Source organism: Teleopsis dalmanni, unplaced genomic scaffold (assembly GCF_002237135.1).
Source record: "Teleopsis dalmanni isolate 2A unplaced genomic scaffold, ASM223713v2 unscaffolded_contig_0902, whole genome shotgun sequence".
NCBI lineage: Eukaryota > Metazoa > Arthropoda > Insecta > Diptera > Diopsidae > Teleopsis > Teleopsis dalmanni.
In genome coordinates, this window is record NW_024032284.1 from 1 (window position 1) to 10,977 (window position 10,977).

General features: G+C 35.7%; 2 protein-coding genes across 2 annotated transcripts; both read right to left on the reverse strand.

The window, feature by feature from the left end:
• Window positions 1-568: 568 nt before the first annotated feature.
• LOC119663795 lies at window positions 569-2,320 on the reverse strand. The gene has a single exon (XM_038073394.1). It carries the CDS (start codon window positions 2,318-2,320, stop codon window positions 569-571), a length of 1,752 nt encoding a protein of 583 aa, XP_037929322.1.
• Window positions 2,321-2,368: 48 nt separating this feature from the next.
• LOC119663796 lies at window positions 2,369-8,838 on the reverse strand. The gene is made up of 3 exons (XM_038073395.1): window positions 8,754-8,838; window positions 3,278-6,944; window positions 2,369-3,101 (listed from the first exon to the last, which is right to left on the reverse strand). Exons 1-3 carry the CDS (start codon window positions 8,836-8,838, stop codon window positions 2,369-2,371), a joined length of 4,485 nt encoding a protein of 1,494 aa, XP_037929323.1.
• Between the last annotated feature and the right edge of the window lie 2,139 nt (window positions 8,839-10,977).

A 10,977-nucleotide genomic window follows, 5' to 3' on the forward strand; every position in this document is an offset into this window, starting at 1 on the left:
TTAAATATTGAATATTGTACGCTACTTGATGCTAACCCAGATCCTTAATCTGTGTTAGCTTGGTAGCCAATTTTTATGTGTAATGTAGTTTGAGCACTTGTAACCCAAACTACTTGTATTTTCTATTTTGATTAGTTTGAGCACTTGAAACCCAAACTAACCGATGCGAGAAAGTAAGAAAGTTATAATTGATTTTTCTTTTCCTTCTGAACTTTATTAAAATTATTTCTTATATTTATACAAAATTATTTAATTAACAAGCTATTAAATTATGCATTAATTGACAATAAATATTAATGCATAATTCACAAATAAATAAATTTGCCTACGCTGTGCTGACATAATTATAGGCCAACATATTACACACTTTCTTCAGTGCATTGACCAACAAGAAACGCTGATAATGCAAAATTGCACTTTTCGTTGGTCAATGACTGGTCGCAGTGTTGGCCCAAATAATATGTAAACACATGTAACCAAATATCATAAAAAATAAAAATATAAAATAATATGAATTAAATGCAAACATAAACATTCTCCCCGCCGTTGAGTGCCAACTCAACTTGTCCTAGGTTGTGGTCACAGTGAAGTCCAAATTTTGTTGACGTAATTCTGCATTTTGCATATCATTTCCTCGTGTTGAAATTTCGCTTATTGTGTGTTTCTGACATCTGTTGTGTTTGGTTTTCCAAGTAATGATTATGATTATTGTTATAGAAATCAACAACGCCAAATAACTTATCGTATGATGATGAATACTGTTTAGTCGCACTCTAGAGGGAAGATATGTCAAATTTTCCTTAGTTAGCCGATTTTGCAATTCTGTCAGTTCCTTGAGTTGTGTTTTTACATCATTTGGTGTTGTATTGAAGATTTTCTGCATCTCATTAATGTGTACAACTGTTGATAAGTTTCCAAATCGTGGAAATGACGTGGATACAGTGCTGGAGATAAAATAGTGGCCATGTATAGTTATTTCTGCGTTTTTAATGATGCACGTAGGTCCAAATGTAAGCATTCCGGATCCTATCAGTGAGAACTGACTTAAGTAGGTCTCACAACTAGCTGACATCAATGTTTCGAATTTTGTTGCGTATAGCCACTGGTTCGGGTTGTGTAGTTGTTTCAATGCAATATTTCCTTGAAGTTTTATTATATTGCATGTTGTTGACTGATTACCATTAAATAGATTAATTTCACATGAATGTACTGATGATGCTATACCTAGTCTTGTTTGTTTATTAGCGCAAAGGTATATATTATCCTTGGTTAAAAAACATTCCCGTAATTCATGGTCATCAAATGGAATGTACTGATCTCGAACAGTATTGGTTGCCAAGTACTCCACTTCAGTTTTGATAATTATCATAGTTTTGTTTATTACAACCGGTATCGGTGTTGTCTTGAACAATTCAAATTGCTGCTTGTCTAGCAGTGGTAGTTGTATTAAAAATAATACATGCTGATTTTTAATTGTTGACTTCACTTTCATTAGCTTGTAAAAATCGGTCAAATTGTCTTCTGTGAACGGTAGTGTACGCGATGATGGTAAGTGGCCTTTGATTCTGTTGATCTCCTTTGTTAATTGATCAGGAGTTAATAGCAGTGGACTGATTTTCCCATGATGTGTGTCTGTAAGCACATCAATTATCTCCGACTGGATGTGTTGAAGATTGGATACCATTAATGTGAGTTCTGCAGATAATGAAAGTAGTAATTGAGTGACATGTATTTGTTCTGTTGTAGTTCCAATTCTATTCAGAAACTCATCAACCTGCTTTTGCAAATGATTCATTCGGAACTGCATGGTAACTTCATCTCGTTTGATTATATTTATTGTGGAATCTATAATAGATGTTTGATTATGAATTAACTGCATTGCATAATCATCTCTACTGTTAAGTTGGTTTATTGTGTCAGACATGCTCTCAGCGTAGTCTGAATCAAGCACTCCGAATAAGGTGTGTGCAATATTTCCTACTATGTTAATTGCAGCTCGCTTGTTCCGGCTTTTATATAATAATGTTTGGTCTTGCAACAATTCATCTCTTGCATGTTTAAAATGAGTATAGAGAGAAGTACATGCTGTATGTGCTTGCAATTCTGAACATAAACGTTTGATAGTTTTAGTCCCGTTGTTGAAGGAGTCCATTTCGGTCCAATATGGATGAAGATCATAGTAAACAATCATTTTCCATTCCGCCGTTGCTACTTTCATCAAACCAATGGATTCAACGTATATTCCTAAGTTATTGTCGAAACGTGTTACATTCACTGAATTCCCTAATACCAATGGCAGGAATAATAGAGATAATAACATTGTGCACAGTAATGAATTAGACATTGGCCGTGAATACTTTTTAGGTGGCTAGTCTTGATCTGCGCCTTCGTGTGGTGTTTTCGAATTCGCTTTTGTAAAACTTTTTGAAAGTTGTTCATCAGAAGCAAGAGATTGTTCATCGGATGGAAACAGAGGCGCTAGTCTTGTCAAAGGACGTCTTAGAGTTCCTGATGCCATTCTAACATCAACCACGCGAACTAGACCGTCAACTCCCTTATATACCTTTGCAATACGTCCAAGCGGCCATTTTAATGTAGGAACATTATCTTCCTTGATGATTACAAGAGTACCTTCTTTTATATTTGGATTGGCTGCTTTCCATTTGTGTCGACATTGTAGTTCAGTGAGGTACTCGGTTTTCCAACGTTCCCAAAAGTCCAATTTGAGGCGAGAGACTAATTTCCATCTTGTCACCAAATTTATATTTCCTGATTGGGCCTTTGCATCTGCCATTGCTGTGAGTGGTTCTCCGATTAAGAAATGACCAGGTGTTAGTGCTGACAAGTCATTCGGATTACTTGACATAGGTGTCAATGGTCGAGAGTTCAGTATTGCTTCGACTCCTAGTACCACAGTCTCTAGTTCCTCATATGTTAGTGACGTGGTCTTAGTACTTCGTATCAATAGGTGTTTTGCTGATTTGACTGCTGCTTCCCACAGTCCACCGAAGTGTGGTGCACGAGGAGGTATAAATTTAAATGTTATTCCTCTTTCATTACATTCGTTAATTATCTTCTCTTGTGCCTTGCTTGAATTGAGTCTGCAAGTTCAAGTAATTGATTACTTGCTCCGACGAAATTTGTGGCATTGTCACAAAACAAATTTTTACAGTGTCCTCTTCGAGCAACAAAACGTTTCAGCGATCCGATGAATGCATCTGTGGTTAAATCGCTGACTACTTCGAGATGAACTGCCTTAGTTGTAAAACAACAGTACACAGCAATGTATGCCTTGTGTGGTTTTTTGCCTCGGATTCTGTAATGTATCCAAAAAGGTCCGCAAAAGTCCACGCCAGTGGTGAGGAATGATCGCCCAGGTTGTACTCTTGTCGCTGGCAAATTACCCATCAGTTGTTCATAAAATCGTGGTCTTACTTTAGTACAACGTACACAATGTTGTACTACTGACCTTGCCATCAATTTGCCCTTAATTGGCCAGTATCGTTGACGCATGTTAGCTAGGAGAGATTGCGGACCACAGTGCATGTATTTCTTATGGACTTGTTCCATTATTAATTTGACAATGGGGTCGTTATAAGGCAACAACATAGGATGTTTGGCGTCATACGATAATGAGGCTGCATCCAACCGTCCACCAACTCTTATGATGCCTGTATTATCAATAAAAGGTGCCAGTGATGCCAATGCACTGGACTTATTTATTCTTCCATCAGATTTCATAATTTTGATTTCATTTTTAAATTCTGCATATTGAATGCTTTTGATGATGACCTGATGTGCTGCATCTAGATCATCTGGAGTCAAAAAATTGCTTGAATGATCATTTTGTTTTCTTCTGATTCTTTTTACGAATCTTAAAGTATACGATAATATCCGTTGAAGTCTTCCAAATGAGTTGTTTTGTCTTATTGAATATATGAACTCTCCAGGATTTGCTGTGCCTTCAACAACAGACAATGTAGATACTTGAGTTTCCTTCTTCCGTTCAGGATCAATGAGGGTTTCGGATTTTAATGCTGATGATGGTTTTGAAGGCCACAGTTCTTCCCGACCATGCAGGAACATAGGTCCATAAAACCACATACTTGATGACTGTAGTTTATGGGGTGCAAGGCCTCTTGATAAAATGTCAGCTGGATTGTGTTCCGAACTGACGTGGCGCCACTGACTTGTGGCTGTTAATTGATGAATGTTGCTTACTCGGTTTGCAACGAAAGTGTGAAACTTTGATGATGGAGAGTTGATCCATGATATCACTATTTGTGAATCACACCAAAAGAACGTCTGGTAATTTCTTATTTGTAGATCGTTCTTTATTCTTTTTGCTAGTTCTGCGCCAACTACAGCTGCACAAAGTTCAAGACGAGGTAATGTCAACCTTTTCAAAGGTGCAACTCGAGATTTGGCGCACAATAGTCGTACAATAATTTGACCATTCTGAAGTGTTGATCGCATATACGCTGCAGCACCATATGCCTTTTCTGATGCATCTGTAAAGATGTGTAATTGAATGTTGGCAGGAACTTCACCCTTGAAAATATGACGAGATATCTGCAGACAATTTACTTTCGTCAAATTGTTCCGGAACACTAACCACTGTTTATGTAATTCAGTCGGCAGTTTTTCATCCCAATCCATTTTTAAATTCCATAATTCTTGAATAAAGATCTTTGCCATCACCACAACTGGTGACAAAAGTCCTAGTGGATCAAATAGCCTTGCTAAATCTGAGGTTGCACTGCGCTTCGTCGTGCTGCAAACAGGTTCCAATTTAACCTTGACGCATAAACTATCAGATTTTGGACACCAGGATAACCCAAGAGTTTTTGTTGTATCGTTATTATTTTCTAAATCTAAATTGACTTCTAAGTCATCGTGTGGAATTCCTTGTAGTAGACTTGGATGATTTGCGCACCATTTTCGCAATTTAAAACCGCTTGCTGTCAGTATTTTGTTTAATTGACTCTGAGTTTCCAACAATGTTCTCAGACTATCTGCCCCTTGTAAACAGTCATCTACATAGAAGTTTTGTTTGAGAGCAGATGCACCTAATGGATAATTTTGCATATTGTCATCAGCTAAAACTTGCAAACATTTGGTTGCTAGATACGGTGCTGATCTAGTACCATATGTTACTGTGTTGAGTTCAAAGTACTTTATAGGTTGACTTGGTTCATTTCTCCAAACGATAAGCTGACATTGTCTGTCTTCTGGATGTACAAGTATTTGTCGGTACATCTTTTCAATGTCTGTTGTAAACACATAACGAGGAAGACGGAATCGTAATAAAATAGATAGTAATTCACTTTGAACAGTTGGTCCGGTGTGTAGTAAATCGTTGAGAGATTGCCCTGATGTTGTTTTGGATGATGCATCAAATACCACACGTAACTTGGTGGTGGTACTATCAGGTTTAAGCACACAATGGTGTGGTATAAAGTAATGTGGTGACATAATCCTTTCAATATCTATTTCGGTCATATGTCCCAATTTTTCATATTCATCTAAAAACTCTACATATTGTCGTTTGAGATGACTATCCTTTGAAAGTCTACGCTCTAGTGCTAGAAATCTATTTGTAGCAATGTCTTTCGAATCTCCCAAAGCGAATCTGTCATTTATAAAAGGAAGACGAACGATGAATCGTCCCGTAACATTCTGATATGTAGTTTGAGTGAATTGAGCTTCACATTGTTGTTCTGCTATTGACAAGACCTTTGAGTGAGTATCAACTTCTTCAACCTTCCAAAGTTGTTCTATTGCGTTTTCCAAACTATCTTCTGATGCTATTCCACATGTTGCAATCATTGTGTTAGCATTTTGGATTTTTCCAGATACGATCCATCCGAGCACAGTGTTCTGTAGAATTGGTAGTTCCCTTGAAAGTTGTATTTGACCAGGACTTAGGAGTTGATGATAAAATTCTGCTCCAAGCAACATATCAATTTTGTCAGACTTATAGAATGTAGGATCTGCTAATTGGATGTTATTGGGCAGATTCCAATTTGAAATTTGTAAGTGTTGCGATGGTTGATTGGATACAATTTTTGGCAACACAAATGCTTCAAGTATTGTTTTGTAATCGGTCACTTTTGATCGCACAGAAAGTGTTGTACGACTTTTTGAACTCAATTTACCTATCCCTATGCCTTCGATGCAAATCGAACTGGAGCTTACTTGCAGCCCCAATCTGGATGCCAATCGTTCAGTCACAATATTTATTTGTGAACCTGAATCCAGTACTGCTCTGCACTCGACTGTTCTTCCATTAGAGTTGGAGGCTAAAAGTTTTGCTGTTCCTAAAAGAACGCAACTGGTATGACCACGATTGATGGATGACATTAGAGTTGTTTGTGCAAGTGGCCTTGAAGTGTTTTCAACTGACGTATGATTTGATGGTTGAACTGGGTGTCTATTTTGATGCAACAGTGTATTATGTCTTCTTTGGCATATATTACAACCCCTGCTGGAGCATTGTAATGCCATATGACCAGGTTTCATGCAGTTTGTGCACAATTTATGACGTTTTAGTAAATCGTACTTCTGTTGTATGGATTTACGTTTGAAAGTTTCACATGAAAATAATTGATGACTTCTATTGCAAGTAATACATTTTGATCCTGAGTCTGTAGCTGCAAGTGCTACTGCTGGATGTCGTGGTTTGTGACTTTGTTTGTGGTTTCCATTCGTCATTGATTCGAATGCCTGAAATCTTCCTTCTAGGAACCGCAATAATTCTTTTAATGAAATTATTCTTCGGCTGTCTTCTAACGATTGCTCGAATGCCGTATGTGAAGCTTTGTCTAGCTTTCTAATAATTACGTGAACCATTATGGCGTCCCAAGATTTAACATCAATACCTTGAGCTGCTAATCCATAATAACATTCTTTTGTAACATCATGTATGCCCTTAAGACTGCTTGCTGATTGTTATATTGTTATATTTGGTTGTGATAACAATTTATTTAGTAATGCTGTCACCAAGAGTCGTTTGTTGTCATACCGATTTGACAGAATATCCCAAGCTATATTATAATTTTGCTCGGAAATTGGCAGATGCCGTATGAGGGCTTTCGGCTCACCTGCCAAGTTTGTAGATAAATGGAACATTTTGTGGGCTGCGCTTATTGATTGATCATGGATCAATTGTTGAAACAAATCTCTAAATTCTCTGTACCGAGCTCTGACTGCTTCTTTAATAACGCATCCATGGCGATGTTTGAATTTTCGGTCCGAAAATTCCAATGAATAAATACTTCAGCTGCTTGATGAGTGAAGTACACCTGATTATGTCCTTTTTGTAGACAATTGACTCCTTCGAAGTGTTCTTCGTCAGGATAATGAAATGAAAATTGATATTATATCAATAATCACGTCGGGGTCACCAAAAAATGTACGCTACTTGGTGCTAACCCAGATCCTTAATCTGTGTTAGCTTGGTAGCCAATTTTTATGTGTAAAGTAGTTTGAGCACTTGTAACCCAAACTACTTGTATTTTCTATGTTGATTAGTTTGAGCACTTGAAACCCAAACTAATCGATGCGAGAAAGTAAGAAAGTTATAATTGATTTCGTTTCTTTTTCTTTTCCTTCTGAACTTTATTAAAATTATTTCTTATATTTATACAAAATTATTTTATAAAAAGCTATTAAATTATGCATTAATTAACAATAAATATTAATGCATAATTCACAAATAAATAAATTTGCCTACGCTGTGCTAACATAATTATAGGCCAACATATTACACACTTTCTTCAGTGCATTGACCAACAAGAAAAGCTGATAATGCAAAATTGCACTTTTCGTTGGTCAATGACTGGTCGCAGTGTTGGCCCAAATAATATGTAAACACATGTAACCAAATATCATAACAAAAAAAAAAAATATAAAATAATATTAATTAAATACAAACATAAACACAATGCATTTGGCGTAGAAATTTTAATTTCGGCGCCGCTGACAAAAGGTTTGAAGAAATGTGAATTTCTTCTTTATACAATGGATTTGGTATGGCTGATAATATTCATGTGTTATTATCACCTTACCAAGTAATTTGTTAACGAAAATATGATTTCGTTATGAGCAAATGAGTAATAGAAATTTATATTTCTATTACTAACGAAATGTTAATTTCGTTATTTATAATAAATTTTAAAAGAAATGTGTATTTCTATTAAAAATAAAAAAATCAAACAAAATAGAAATCGAGATGTAAATTTCGATTCTTGGTGTTCAGCATGTGTAATATGGAGCAACCTGTTCTTAGCTCGATGTCTTGCTGAATCCCTCCTTGCGCTTTTGCTTCGCCTTTTATATACGCGAGGTAGATTTGTTTTTGTAATTGCAACGGTGCGTTGTTTACAAGCTTTATTATTGTTTTTGATGTTTTTTATTTTATTATTATATATATTTTGTTTTGTATTATTACATTATTGTGTGGTAAAATTTACGAGTGTAAATTTTATGTTACAGTAAGTTATTTGCGTTTTAAATTAACAATAAAATTAACCAGTTTTCATTGCATATATCAACTCCACACTGATTGTATGTAGGTTGGAAATTAGTTAAAATTTCCATCCTTGTATCTCCCTCCTTTTTAGGGAAAGTAAAGTATGACGGGACGCGCTACCTGTTAGCATGGTTTCTGTTCCGTTTCTTTGGACTTTTGAATATTTTATAGAATTTGTCTTGGTCTGTAGTATTCTGATCGTTATCCTGTTGAAGTTTACTTCGGCCTTTTACTTGTCGTTGCTGATTTTGCGAACTGGATTGTTCTTTTTCTAGATGTAACTGCAGTAGTTGTTCTTGTTGCATAGTGCCTTTCACCAAAACTTCTTGTGTAATTGGTAATAGTTGCCGCCATGATTTACTGATACTTTGTTCTTTGTTCTTTTCTTTCTCTTTTATTTCTAATTTCCAGTTGCTTTCTTTTTGTATAGAGTTTTTTTTGTTTTTTGTTCAGTCAAGGCTAACAATTTTCTTAATATAAATGTTTATAACTATTTTACACTTTATTAATGTTTAATTATCAGCTTTAATCAACTTAGTTAACATTAAAAATACAAATAAAGTTATATATTGAATACTAACACGTCCTTAGTTATTATAATATCATTTCGTACTTGAATTTTACTTTCACAATTAATTCAAAACCTTCAGTAATCGTGCTAGCAATTAGTGTGTTTCTTTTAACTCTTACACGTTTAGTTTTCCATTTACTTTTATTTAAATCATTTATTTTCTTTTAAAAATTTTTGCAAATATTCTTGTTTTTTAAATTGCTTCTTCGAACCGACTTTTTTAACCCACTCTCCCAAAACTGACCGTTAAAAAAAAACTACTCACAACTGAACCCTTAGTGTTGCAAATTGAATCTTATATACCTAAACTTGATGCAATACCTGACCTTATAAATGCCCTAGTTACCTCATTTAGATTTTTTAACAATTTCATAATATTTTTTGCTAAACTCGCAAAGTGTTTATTGTTACAAGAATGCCCTTCATATTTTTGCAATTCTTCCGCATTTAATATTTTTTCAAAGTCACTTACATCACGATACCAATTATTAACCAAATACCAAAATCAGCATTTTTTATCGTCGAACTGACGAACTGCTGTTTTGGTTCTGGTCAACAACCGCCTAGATGTAAACCACCTTGCCTACTTTTAGGAAAATGTACGATCACGTAAGATCGTACACACTACATTACGGAAGAACTGCCAAAACCCGTGAAATTAAATAAAACAAATATTTAACTCACAACAGCAAATACTTCTTTCGCAAGCTGCAACACAGCATTTAAAGTTATTTCAATAGGTTTCCAAAAATAAACCTTACCCGTTGAGTCCATAGATTTCAATGTTTGAAAGTATTGCAAAAACTCTGTTATGTAATTGAAACTGTGGCAGCATTACATAAAACGACTAAAACGTAAAACACTGTGACAGCATTACATAAAACAAGTAAAACGTAAAACACTGTGGCAGCATAATAAAAAAGAAAAAAACACAAAATAATGCTAGAGAGGTTTTTTGGACAGTGCTCTTTTGACCTACTTGGCATGCATTTTCGTAGTTGTTTAAACAATAGTATTGGCGGTAGAAATCAGTAATAAAGTCATTGAAGAAAATTTGTTTAAATGTTTAATAGTGAACAAAGCAAAATCGAACAAATATAGTGCAGTTCAAAGCAGTTCAGAAGTCAATTCAGAGCAGTGTTCAGTGTTCCGCACACGTTGCGCAGCAACATTAAATTATCAAAGTTAATGGTTTAAAATTTTGTATATACTTAATAAATAATAAATAACATTTCCATTAAAGTGGTGACCCCGACGTGATCCCAATTTAAGGGTCATTTGAACAAATTTAAAAAAGTCGTTTTAACGACTGGTCTTATCACAAAAAAAAGCTCTTTTAAGAGCTGTAATAAAGAGATAAAACTCCGAATTCCTGCATCGTACCTAAACAATATGTCTTTGCCAGCTGTCAATGACGCCGAAGCGAGTCGACAACAGGTAAATACATTACCCTTAAGAATCAAATAATACAGCGTTATAGCGCAAGCGAGCAACAAAAGATACAGCGACTACTCTCAGAAATCGAGCTAGGAAATCGCCAACTAACGCAACTACTGAAGGAGGTGACCGCTTTATCGAAAAACAAAGTTAGAAACGAGTTCCTGAAGTCTCTCTGGGTACAGCGTCAACACCGCAAGTACGTGCCATCTTACAGGCATCCAGTGTTGACCAGGTAGAGTTAGCTAAGCTGGCTGACTAAGCCAGCCATCGAGAACTCATTAATTATCACGCAAAAGAAGCCGAACGTGCTCGCAGTCCTCAAATCACTCCGATTGGTGCTGGTTTCATAGCAGATTCGGGGAGCAGGCTCGCAACTGCCGCCAGCAATGAACTTATACTACTAACGCAAAGCCAAGCATGTCTTAATTCACGT